The sequence below is a fragment of the Doryrhamphus excisus genome, linkage group LG9 (genome assembly GCF_037039965.1).
Source record: "Doryrhamphus excisus strain RoL-2023G ecotype Guam linkage group LG9, RoL_Dexc_Guam_v1.1, whole genome shotgun sequence".
NCBI classification, from domain to species: Eukaryota; Metazoa; Chordata; class Actinopteri; order Syngnathiformes; family Syngnathidae; genus Doryrhamphus; species Doryrhamphus excisus.
In genome coordinates, this window is record NC_136365.1 from 15046906 (window position 1) to 15060337 (window position 13432).

A 13432-nucleotide genomic window follows, 5' to 3' on the forward strand; every position below is an offset into this window, starting at 1 on the left:
GGGGGTTTAACTATTCCGGTTCTTTCGTACAACATGTTATCCAAAGTGTGTGGGTATCTCCTCCTTGGCATGTGATCTTCTGGAGACACTCACACACACACACACACACACACACACACACACACTCTTTGAGGTCACATCTACTTCTGACCCGTACAGCTATGTCCCCTCGAGAGTGTGATAAAACTATCTGCTGAGAGAATGTTCTGTCACGTTCTGTTTTCTCTAATCATGATGTACACCATAAGTGCAAGCGTCACAGCATTAATCTTACTTTGCTATGTGAGTGATATGAAATGTTTGTAGGTCATAAGAAAATAGGTCATAAGAATATAGTAAAAATAGAATAACTTTATGTACAATTCTTCCAACAATAGTCAATGGGGTATGTGCAGTAAAACGTACACAACATCATGTGATTCATCAAAGATGGCGGACAAGAGTTTGTTGGGACAGTTGCTATGCTTTTTTTAAAGCAGCAACTTGAACATTCAGTTCTTTTAAAGTTTGTATCAAAAACAAACTTTCCACCATAGTCCAGTGATGACTGCTCGCCGCCATTTTCAAAACCTGAGAGACGTCTGTGTGTTATGTCACAGCTGAGCATGCGCTGAAAAAACGCACCCTGGCAACTTTCCGATTGAGCAGGTACAAGATAACTCAATCGGATTGGGGAAAGGAATATTCTACCCCTGTGAATCCGATTAAATATTCATTCGGATTGGCACTTTTCTTTCGGAATGAGGTGTATACAAAGGTTAGATTCTTTCCGTTTGAGCAAATAACCCAAATGGAATTGGAATATTTGGGTCCATGTAAACGTAGCTAATGAGTGATACTCACCAGAGCAAACATAAAGCCTAATTAAGAGACCACAGCAACTAGCTGGAACTACTGTAAATTTCAGAATTTGGATGTAAGGGAAAGCCACATTTGTTTACAATTTCTAAAGACGCCACCATCAGGCACAAGTGGTTGGAGTTCCTGATTCGCTACCATCAAAAGTTTTCTAGTTTAATTAGTTAAAAAAAATTTCTACTTGGTTGATTTATTCTGAAATTCTGTGTGTAAATTGGAATAATTTTTGTTGTTCTGGTTGGCTTCAATAGTTTAAGGGTTGAATTCCATTACATCTGAGATAATTTTTGTTTAGCTTTAGTTATATTTAATTGTAATGACTGTTTTTATTGTATTATGTTTGAAGTTGGCTGCACGGCGGTCGAGTGGTTTGCACGCAGGCTGATTTCTATTCCAACCTCAGCCATCTCTGTGTGGAGTTTGCATGCATGGGTTTTCTCCGGATACTCCGGTTTCCTCCCACATTCCAAAAACATGCTAGGTTAATTGGCCATTCCAAATTGTCCATTGGTATGAATGTGAGTGTGAATGGTTGTTTGTCTATACAGTGCATCCGGAAAGTATTCACAGCGCTTCACTTTTTCTACATTTTGTCATGTTACAGCCTCATTCCAAACTGTATTAAATTAATCTCTTATCTCAAAATTCTAAACAAAATACTCCAAATGACATGTTTTGAATTTATTAAAAATAGAAAACAAAAAAATCACATTTACATAAGTATTCACAGCCTTTGCTTAATACTTTGTTGATCCACCTTTGGCAGCAATTACAGCCTCAAGTCTTTTTGAATATGATCCCACAAGTTTAGCACACCTATCTTTAGGCAGTTTTGCCCATTCTTCTTTGCAATAAGTCTCAAGCTCCATCAGGTTGGATGGGAGACGTCTGTGCACAGCCATTTTCAGATCTCTCCAGAGATGTTCGATCGGATTCAAGTCTGGACTCTGGCTGGGCCACTCCAGGACATTCACAGAGTGGTTCTGAAGCCAATCTTTTGAGATCTTGGCTGTGTGCTAATGTCTACTGTCTATATGGTCAAGGTACATGACCAGTCTACTGAGGTCAAGAGCGCTCTGGAGCAGGTTTTCATCCAGGATATCTCTATATATTGCTGCATTCATTTTCCTTCTATCCTGACTAGTCTGCCAGTTCCTGCTGCTGAAAAACATCCCCACAGCATGATGCTGCCACCACCATGCTTCACTGTAGGGATGGTATTGGCCTGGTGATGAGCAGTGCCTGGTTTCCTCCAAACATGGCGCCTGGCATTCACACCAAAGAGTTCAATCTTTGTCTCATCAGACCAGAGAATTTTGTTTCTCATGGTCTGAGAGTCATTCAGGTGCTTTTTGGCAATTCCAGACGGGCTGCCATGTTCCTTTTACTAAGGAGTGGCTTTCGTCTGGCCACTCTACCATACAGGCCTGATTGGTGGATTGCTGCAGAGATGGTTGTCCTTCTGGAAGGCTCTCCTCTCTCCACAGAGGAACGCTGGAGCTCTGACAGAGTGACCATCGGGGCCTTGGTCACCTCCCTGACTAAGGCCCTTCTTCCCCAATCGCTCAGTTTAGAAGGCCGGCCAGCTCTAGGAAGAGTCCTGGTGGTTCCAAACGTCTTCCATTTACGAATAATGGAGGCCACTGTGCTCATTGGGACCTTCAAAGCAGCAGAAATTTTTCTGTATCCTTCCCCAGATTTGTGCCTCAAGACAATCCTGTCTCGCAGGTCTACAGACAGTTCTTTTGACTTCATGCTTGGTGTTTGTGCTCTGACATGCACAGTCAACTGTGGGACCTTATATAGACAGTTATTATATTTCCAAATCATGTCCAATCAACTGAATTTACTGCAGGTGGACTCCAATTAAGCTGTAGAAAGATCTCAAGGATGATCAGTGGAAAAAAGATGCACCTGAGCTCAATTTTGAGCTTCATGGCAAAGGCTGTGAATAAATTCAAAAAAAGTAAAAAAAAATATTTTTCACATTGTCATAATGGAGTATTTTGTGTAGAATTTTGAGGTAAGAGATTAATTTAATTCAGTTTGGAATGAGGCTGTAACATGACAAAATGTAGAAAAAGTGAAGCGCTGTGAATACTTTCCGGATGCACTGTATGTGCCCTGTGATTGGCTGGCCACCAGTCCAGGGTGTACACACGCCTGTCGCCCAAAGACAGCTGGGATAGGCTCCAGCACCCCCACACCCCTCGTGAGGAAAAAGCGGTAGAAAAAGAATGAATGAATGTTTGGAGTTTGAAATTTACATTTTTTGGACCCCAGCAAGAATAGTCTTCACTTTAGTAAGGACTAATGGGGATCTCAAATAAACAATCCACAATAAAAGAAATACAACAGCATTTCTCACTGGACTGTTTTGTGAACATGGGACAATATGTAGCTGGACTAGCTAACAAACTTGCTGAAGCCTGACGCCTTTCCAATATTACTTGGTCGTGTCGAAGAGTCAGAAGGGCCAGCAGTAAGTAACAATTCATCAGTGTGTTTATTTTGTGTAGGTCGTGGAACAAAAGCGGTTGTCTGTGTAGCATTATAGAGTGTGCATACAGCGTTTTTCAAAAAACACTGGTATACCCACAAAAAACATGTAATGACCACATGAGATGGTACCAATGCAGTAGAAAACCTAAACCTACTTACCATTGAGAGATGTCTTGAAGGAACCTTTTTTCTCGAGAAACTTCAGTCTCTACTTCCGGATCGGATTTGGAATCCAACACATGACTGTATGTTAAAAGCAAGATACATCAGCCTTTATTATCAACTCCTATAAAGTTGGGTCCACAGCAGAGTGTGACCAACCACAGCGGAGTGGGTGTGCCTGGAGGATCTGGGTGGAATAGGAATAGGAATAGGAAGCACGAAATCCCCCAAAATACAGCTGAAATAGGCACAGATTCTGGAAGATTTAAAAGTTTTCTGTGTCGGTTATTGTGCATACCTGCTCTATAGGACTCCACAACTCAACACAAAGGCACACTTTGACCCTGGAAAAAATGATTTCTATTTACATTACTTCCTATGGGAAACATTGAATCTGACGAAATAGAATTTGTTGTTATTTGTTGTTATTGATGCCCAAGCCACCTCAACTGCCATATTCTGAGCTCAACTGACCAGACATATATTATGGCTGTTTATATCTGCAATCTTACTCTTTCGCTCACGGCCCAAGGCAAATCAATAGGTTTGCCTTCGGGCACAGCGCTCTCTTCACCACGACGATGCAGGCATAGCGACCAGCTTATTGCAGATGTCGGTCGGTCTGACTCACTCAGTCTCACTGAAGAACAATACTTCATAGATACTTCAGCTCCTCCATATTTTATGACCCAATGAATCTATTTTTGTGAAGCCTTTCTATCTGCACTTTTGTCCTGGTACTCCAGTTTCTTCCCACAGTGTGAATGGTTGTTTGTGATTGGCTGGCAACCAGTACAGGGTGTACCCCACCTCTCGCTCGAAGACAGCTGGGATAGGCTCCAGCATGCCTGCAACCCTCGTGAGGATAAGCGGTATAAAAAATGGATGGATGGACTAGGAACCAGTGACCAAACCACTTAAGAGTAGATATGATAAATTCACCAACTCTACAGGAGTCCACAACTCAATACAAAGGGCTGAAAAATGAGCATAATAGGTCCTCTTACAGCTCAATAAATCATCAACGAATCTTCCAACTGCATGTTTCTTTCGGTCAATAGTACTCAATTGCCGCTAAATAAATGCTGTTGAAGACTGCTGTGAAAACGTATTAACTGTCGGAAAGTACATTGTGCTTTGCAATGACTGTCTTCCATCTGTTATGGTGTATGAAGAGGCCCAAGGCAGATGAAGTGTTTCAGAGTATTTGTAGGCATGGTTATGCAGTTAATTCTGTGAATTAACAAGCATGTTGCTCATCATCCACAATTCTTTTGAGACATGGCCATCCATGTTGTTCTCTTTTTTGGCAGCTAACAATGCACATAATGGGATTCACTTAGTCTGCTTATAGAGACCTCTTTTAAAACACCTCCAAAACGTCCAACAGCATTTTATTGTTTTGTATTCATACTGTGGCCATGTAGCAATGGGTATGTTTATGACATTGCTTACAATATTTTGGTAATTTTGAAGGAGACTTATTATGCTTATTATGCTGGAGGGACTATGTCTCACAGCTGGCCTGGGAACGCCTTGGTGTCCTCCCGGTGGAGCTGGAGGAGGTGACCGGGGGCCGTGAAGTCTGGGTTTCCCTTCTAAGACTGCTGCCCCCGTGACCCGGACCCGCATAAGCGGAGGAAAATGGATGGATGGACTTATTATGCTCATTTTGCCATTTGTCTTGAGTTGTGGTTCTGCACCTTTTCCAGCTATATTTCCTTGGCTTTCCAAAATTGTCTGTTTTAATTTATTCCACCCACAGCCCGCCTCCGAGCACGCCAACTCCACTGTTGGTTACACTCCCAAACACTTGACTTGATACGATTTTCATCAAATAGGAACTTTTGAACATTTTTATAACCTTGTACAACATATGCATAACATTGTAGAGTGGTGCCTTGGTTCGCATCATTAATCCATTCCAGAAGATCCGACTCACACCAAAACGGATTCTATCCAAAACAAGTGAAAAATAATGTAAACTAGACGTCTACACGGAGCGGCTGGCCCCACGGCTGGCCGGACTCCTCGGCTAATGGGGCGAGGCGGGCTGAACAAATCTCAAGAACATGGCCACGGCTATGGAAAACTAATATAAAAAATATTGATAGCCTCATTTGTTTCTTGAAAGGTCACCTATATTGACCATAATCCTTCCTTATATCATCTTTTTCACACAATTTATACTATCTTGAGCTGAAAAGAGGTAATTTAATTTTTGTGCTTGTTCGGCCGGCTGACGGCTGGCCGCTCAAATCTCACCATGGCTGTGGACGGCTGTGGCTGTTGTGCCACGGCTGTGGGGCAGGGCGGCCAAGGAAAAGCACAGCCGGGTACACCTCTAATGTAAACCCAACTATATTAAAAAAAAATAATGCCACAAAACAGGACATAAGAAATGGACATTTAAAATCGTTTTACCTGTAGTTGACACCCTTACCAACTAGAAAGAAAGTAGAAAAGTAGGAGTAGTAAAGTCTGAAGTCTGATCCAAGATGCGTAAACAAACCAAGCACAAACACAATAGTTTGCTATGCACACCATATTGCAGGCAAACCACAGCAAAATTTCTGCATAAACTTTGGATATTAACCAAAAATGTGTTAACTGGGGAGGGTGTTAACCAAGGTACCACTGTATATTGTAAACCATTCATCGATGATATGGTCCAATTTTGGTACACTTGAATAGAATATTAATATTCAAGATGTATGAGAGGAAGTTACTGCCCAGAAGTCAATTTAATGAGAATCACACCTGAGCAGCCAATTAACACGTAATGTTGTGACCCCAAGAGACAGGGTTAGTGTACCTGACCACTTGATGGAAAGGGACTGGTCTAGAGATGCTCCTAATTTTTTTCTCCCTTAATCAGTAAGGACCAGATTCAATGCATCATTGCAAAGCAGAAAGAAACAAATTATGTCAAAAATAAACCTGGCCGTGGTCGAAAACGCGAGATGATCAGAACTTTCAAGACCATGTGAACAAAAATCCATAGATCTCTGAAAACTAAGGTGATTGTCACTTCCTTTAGTTCAATGCGACTCTTATGAGGGCTCTTCATCGTGGTGGACTTCATGGCCATCGTCCATTAAAAGCTCAAGATCCTTTGCACAGGAAACCTTGTTAGGGTGCACAGGACACAGAAAAGATACAATTTTAATGAGATTTTGAAGAATAACATAATGCCTGCTGTCAGTCTAGGTTTAGGTCATCACTGGGTCTTCCAACAAAGACAATGACATCAAAGTTGGTCCAGATGTTGGAGTTTTTGGAGTGGCTCTCTCAGAGTTCAGATCTCAATCCTATTAAGAATTTGCAGAATGAACTCAGGGTGCTCTCTGGTCTCATATTCGATGTTCATCAGAATCAGAATGTCCTTTATTCTCATTATACAAGATGTACAATGAGGTTAGAGAGCTTCTCCTTTCAGTGCAATAGTTAAGTTTAAAAAGTACACAAAAAGTAAAAGTAAAAAAGACAGTTTTCCAAAGACAATTTCCATGTTGTTCACATAATATTGCACAGTAGCAGATATGTATTGCACAGACACCAGAATATGTATTAATTTTGGTGCAAATGATGAATGGTATATACAGATGAGTAAAAGTCACATATGAATGTATTGCACATGAGTTGTTAAATAAATAAATATGTTTCCGAGGTAATTACAGACCCAATCTACAGAAGAAAATGAAGAAATTGGCCTGACTGTTCCAGAACCTCTGAAGAGCACCTTATTCCATGTTACTGTAAGTCATTATACACATATGATTATCTTGATTATAATTTTCGATGTTATCTAATTCTAGAATACACACACACACACACACCAAGAGACTAAAGATCCTAAAACTAAAACCCACGCATTTCTGTATTCTGTAAGAATAACGTTAAAGAATGTAATACATAAAAAATATATAATTTTAATTTTGCTATATCCTGTATATTAATGTTGAAGGAATATGAACAACTGATGGTCAAAGAGAGACGTGCGAGTTGGGTTGTTAGCTATTCACATAATGGCCGCTTGGTGTAGCAACACCGGCAAAGTGACGACAAAGGAAAAAACGAGAAGCAGCCGCGCGTGGTCATGGGTATTGGTGTCTTTTTAAGAATGTTCCCTATACATGATTTGGTCGTAGAACTACATTTCCCATATGTGTTCACGAAACTTTCTCGGGGTTTGTTTTGAATCCGAAGAACCGAATGGTGAGAATTAAAAATGTGTGTTGTCATCTTTGCTAAAGATACCAAATACGTATATCTTGTTTGAGCTGTATTTAAAGTTACGTAAATAACGAACGTGTCACGCTGGATGTGTTTTAGTCAAACAAAAGCAGCTAGCTAGCTAGCTTTGAACCACAAACGAGTTCGATGCTGTAAAGTTAGAAATATATTCACAGATTCGAACTTCCGAGCTCAATAGCTCCCAAAACAAATGGTTGTTACATAGCAAATCATACCTCTTATAAACAGACGCCCCAGCATGGATTTTCCGGATGATTTCAACCAGCTTGAGCTACTAGATACGCACGGACACCTGATTCCCAGAGGGGCTAGCAGCCTCTGGACTGGGAGTAAGGATGAAGAGGCAGAGATGGAGGATGAGGATGAGGCCCGTAGTGAAGAGTGGTATCTACACAAAGAAGAAACCCTTAAAGACAAGCCAGCAGAGCTCATTCTTTGGGCCGCAGAAAACAACCGTGTAAGTGTTTCTTATTTGGACACTCACCTCTACTAATGTATGGCGTCATAATTGTTATTGTTACTGCTCAAATTGTCGCCATTTGTTAACACTGTTATAACACTGGTACTTTGTGGCGTTGGTACAGGTACAGTTGTCTCTCGCTGCATTGCGGTTCGAACATCGCTCCATCTGAATTTCTCATTCGTTCATTTTCTACCACTTATCCTCACGAGGGTCGTGGAGGAGCTGGAGCCTATCCCAGCTGTCTTTATGCGAGAGGCGGGGTACACCCTGGACTGGTCACCAGCCAATCACAGGGCACATATAGACAAACAACCATTCACACTCACATTCATACCTATGGACAATTTGGAGTCGCCAATTAACCTAGCATGTTTTTGGAATGTGGGAGGAAACTGGAGTACCCAGAGAAAACCCACGCATGCACGGGGAGAACATGCAAACTCCACACAGAGGGTGGGATTGAACTCAGCTCTCCTAGGTGTGAGGTCTGCGCGCTAACCACTTGACCACCGTGCAGCCGGCTGAATTTTTCAATAATTCATTAATAAAAGACCACAACTCGCACTATAGCCAATTATGAATCCATGTAGTATTTTGATCACTAGACGTCAGTAATGTTACACTGATCTTACATTACTTTACCATAACACTCCCTGGATACTGAGTGTGGAAGTGTTTTCTTCCCCACACTGTTTGAAACTCTTTCTTAAAGGGGACCTACTATGCTTTTCCTCTTTACTGACTTATAAATGTTGTTACAATGTAACAATTCTCGTGTTAAATTCTGCCAACGCATCAGGTAATGAGGTTGGCGTGCAGTGATGTCCTAACCCAGGTAATGAGGTTAGGACATCACTGCAACACAGACTTTCTTATATGGGCTTCAGATTACCTGCATTCAGTAAACGCAGGCCTACATTTCTGCAGGTCCTTGGTAGCGCTTAGGAGTGTAACCAATTACAGTGGAGTGGGCTCAGTGAGAGTAAATTAGACAGACTGTTTCGCGGAAGGAGGGAAATCCAACAAAACACTGCTGAAAGAGGCAGCTTATTTAATGACAATTACAAGACACCCATAGAGTGTACAGTATTCTATTGATTTCCAATGTACTTTGCCTTGCAGCTGTCCACAGTCCACAGGTTGCTAGCAGCAGAAGCCTCATTGGTACACAGCTGCGATGATGATGCGTACACACCTCTACACCGTGCAGCATATAGCGGTCACGTGGATGTGGCCTCCGCGTTGCTCGCTTCCGGCTCCAAAGTGAACCCTCGCACTGTCGACGGTTGGACGCCGCTGCACAGCGCCTGCCGCTGGGCCCGCGTTCATGTGGCAACCTTGCTCCTGCGCCACGGCGCCGACCTCAATGCGCAAACCAACGGGGGGCTCACAGCTCTACACCTGGCAGCCTCCCACGGCGGCTCCTCCAAAACAGACTGGCGACACACTCTGGAGCTCCTCCTGTCTCAGCGTCACCTGAAGGCAGGACTCCGCAGCAGCAGCGGGGAGAGCGCCTGTGAGCTGGCCAGACGGAGCAGCCCGTATCACTTCCTGTTTGAGATGGTGGAAGACTGTGCCAGTGTACTTCCAATTTCACAAGTGTAAATGTTTTTCATCTTTGCCATGAAAGAGTGAAGAAAATATATACATACAGTATATATATGTTATACAGTATGTAAACAGTATGTATATGTTTTGCGTCTTGCCTTCCCAGAGTGATTCAGCCTGGAGATCAGTTTGCATCAGGCAGTTCAAGACCAAAAGAATAAATTAAGTGTTCTTATCATTCATTCATTCATTTTCTACCGCTAATTCCTCACCAGGGTCACGGGGGTGCTGGAGCCTATCCCAGCTGTCTTTGGGCGAGAGGCGGGTACACCCTGGACTGGTCGCCAGCCAATCAGGGCACATATAGACAAACAACCATTCACACTCACATTCATACCTATGGACAATTTGGAGTCGCCAATTAACCTAACATGTTTTTGGAATGTGGGAGGAAACCGGAGTACCTGGAGAAAACCCATACATGCACGGGGAGAGCATGCAAACTCCACACAGATGGCCTAGGGTGGAATTGAACCCTGGTCTCCTAGCTTGAGGCGCTAACCACTTTCTGCCGTGCAGCCGTGTTATCAAACAAATACAAAAAGTAGTACCTGTACAATAATTAAAATGTCAGCGTAATCGATTAAAGTAAGATTTAATTGTTATTATTTTATTGGTTTCATTTGCTGCATCAGCATACTTTTTGAAAAGGATGTTAATTGTGAGACTGGAATACACTTGCAGATTTATGACATCATTAAAACATTCTGGATGATGCTGCCAAAAGGAAAAATCCTGTCTGATTTGATTCAGCAGTACATGGAGTGGACTACACACATAGAGGTTGAAGAAGTGATTGGAGTACCGTACCTGGCTATGTAGCACATGTGCAAACATGCCCCACAGTACTGACCATTAAAAATGAACAGTCTGTTCCCCATAGACTTTATCCTGTTCAGGTTGAAGGAGATGCTATACTGCATCCCTCAATCACAGGACAGAACCATCCATCCATTTTCTATGCTGCTTGTCTTCACTATGGTAGCAGGGGTAAGCTGGGTCCTATGCCAGCTGACTTTGGTCGAGAGGCAGGGTAGACCTTGGACTGCTAGGAAAGAACCATTGATGTAGAAAAGCATACTGTATAACATCGTATCATGAGTATACCTGTTACTGGATGGTTGCTGTATGTATATAAAACCATTAAAAAACACCTCTTACCCTTAGTCAGCTGGGATAGGCTCCAGCGTACCCCCACGACCCTAGTGAGATAAGTGGCATAGAAAAATGATGGATAATAGAGTGTTATCACCAGCTACTAAACTAAGCAAATTCAATTCAATAACTTTATTTAAATGTACAAAAATAATCAACGTTATTTGATTATTTATATGTAATATGTGTGATGCTCTAACTAATACTAATACTGCAGAGCAGGCCATCAGTTTAACAAACAGAATTAGAATGTTTGTGCTCAGCTAGTAAGTAGCAACTAACTTTGTTTTACTGAGGAATGAAGGTCAAGGTGCCACCACCAATACATAAAAAAAATGTAATTATATAAAATAAATAAATGTGACAACGAAGTATTTGAAAACATGTTAACTAAAGCATTGACTTTACTGAATACCCTATATTAACATGTGCCTCACCACTGCACTCGAAAGGAACTGGAATGCTACTGTTGCTGTAATAGCAGTATCTCACCTGCAGGGGGCGCAAGTGGCAAACTAATGGCTTCCTCTAACTTGATGTTCATGTGTTGATTAACTACAAGATTTAAAAAGGTTGAAACAACCTTCCACCAGGGCATTTGGATATTTTTATTTTTCGATATAAACATTTTATTTTTAGTTGATTAAAATGAATCTTACATTTAAAGACAAAGCTTTCTGTTATTATTAGTTGTCATGGTTATTATTGGTGCTGTGTCTTTTTGCTCTATTTTCCCATTTTTGCTAAGGTTTATTTTGTTTAATTCGATTATATTTACTACAATGTGCCAATGGTGAATTACATAATGACATTGAACATAATAGTAACAGTGATGTTAAGTCCAAATGTTAGTTCCATTAAAAAAGCATTAAAATACTTGTTGGTTCACATCCTAATAAAGTGTGTGAAATAAGCCCTTGAGTACATATGTTAATGGGATAATATGAACATGCTCTACAAGTTCACATAGTGATAATTAGGGTGGCTGTATCACATGGCTCTTCTTTCTTCTTACATCGTCTCTCCAATGTTTCAATTTTGCTTCCTCATGAGCTCCTCTTCAGGACAAAGTACACATTCATTTAAATGTATGTGTGTGTGTTTGTGTGTGCTCCAGGTTAAGTTCCCATGGCAACGGAAGTGTCTCGCTGTGTTCCCCCGGCCTGGTGTGTTTGTGTGTCTGGACAATTATCCCGAGGGGCTGTTATCTCCTCTCAGAGAGGTTTACATTATCGCCCTGGCAGCCTGGTGGTCGTCAGTCAGGTAAGCGACCTCAACTGGTTACATCACATTCATACACAAGAGAAGAGGAGGGCGGGTCCAGGGAGGCCGGATAAGACAGGATCAGGCTGACAAACAGTCAAGACAGGATGGATAGATGGGGTTAAACGGCGGGGAGGAAGGAGGAGATAATAGACAGATTCTGTCAACAAACATGTGATTTACGCAAAACGCTGGTTGCTCGTTTCCCAGCATTGATGCACTTAAGGTTCACTGCTGATGACAAGGAAGCTGATAGATTCAATTTATGCAATTGATCTTTGTTCAGTTGTACATGAACGATAAACTCATACAGTACAGTAGTATGGGGGTGGGGGGGTATTCAATGAAAGAGGTTGGGAGTGTGTCTGAGAATTTTTGTTCATTCATCCAAAACATTTGGAAGTTCAAGGTCAAGTTCAAGATTGGTTACACTCCCGAGGACTTCCGGATACGTAGGTCCGTTTTTACTGAGTGCAGCTAATCTGCAGCCCATATAAGGAAGTCCAGATTGCATTGACATCAGTAGGACTCAGAGTCATCCAAAACATCTTTATAAGGGCTCGCTTCCAAATTCTCAAATCTCAATATCTGACCACGGGAAAAACAATCATAGGTCAACCTCCCAATGTCATTCCAACGAACAAGGGGTTTACATACAGAACAGCGGCTGGGATGCTGTGAATGTGATCTCACCATTCCGGTCCATCGAGGTGAAGACATGCAGCTGTCAGCGAGTGTTTGGATTATGCATTAAATGTTCCTGTGAAGTATGTAGATTAAGGTACCAACAGTAACACAAGGCAATTTGGTTGAAAGACTTGTCACGTGGGAATAATGACACAGTTAAACCTCTCTCACAAAGAGACGCCGCCAAATTAGAGACCAAAGTTGTACTGTATTTGCCGCTGTCATGAAAGACGTTCAGATGATGTCATCAGATGATTAGCTTTGTGGCGTCGCCCATGCCTTTGGGTCTTACATTTTATGATGAAGAACAGAGTGGACCAGGACTTAATGTCTTGGTCAACGGGTTCCACTACTACTACGTTACTCTATACCTGGCTGAAACTGGCTTAAGCGACATGCTTTCATAACGCTTTTCCATCTAGTTCATTGCTCCACTGAACATAACATGTGCTTCTAGGTCACATCTACATCCACAAG

The 13432-nt window shown here is 41.9% G+C and overlaps 1 protein-coding gene across 1 annotated transcript; it reads left to right on the plus strand.

Annotated features, from left to right (window-relative positions):
• Window positions 1–7695: 7695 nt before the first annotated feature.
• Window positions 7696–10583, plus strand: ankrd49 (ankyrin repeat domain 49). The gene is made up of 2 exons (XM_078793085.1): window positions 7696–8236; window positions 9365–10583. The coding sequence occupies exons 1-2, from the start codon at window positions 8018–8020 to the stop codon at window positions 9845–9847; spliced, it is 702 nt and encodes a 233-aa protein (XP_078649211.1). The 5' UTR covers window positions 7696–8017; the 3' UTR covers window positions 9848–10583.
• Window positions 10584–13432: the final 2849 nt, after the last annotated feature.

Excerpts from the sequence above, each read along its gene's own strand:
- ankrd49 (XM_078793085.1), top strand. The coding sequence starts at position 8,018 with ATGGATTTTCCGGATGATTTCAACCAGCTTGAGCTACTAGATACGCAC. Across the intron at positions 8,237-9,364 it reads GGGCCGCAGAAAACAACCGT|CTGTCCACAGTCCACAGGTT; the intron begins GTAAGTGTTTCT and ends TTTGCCTTGCAG.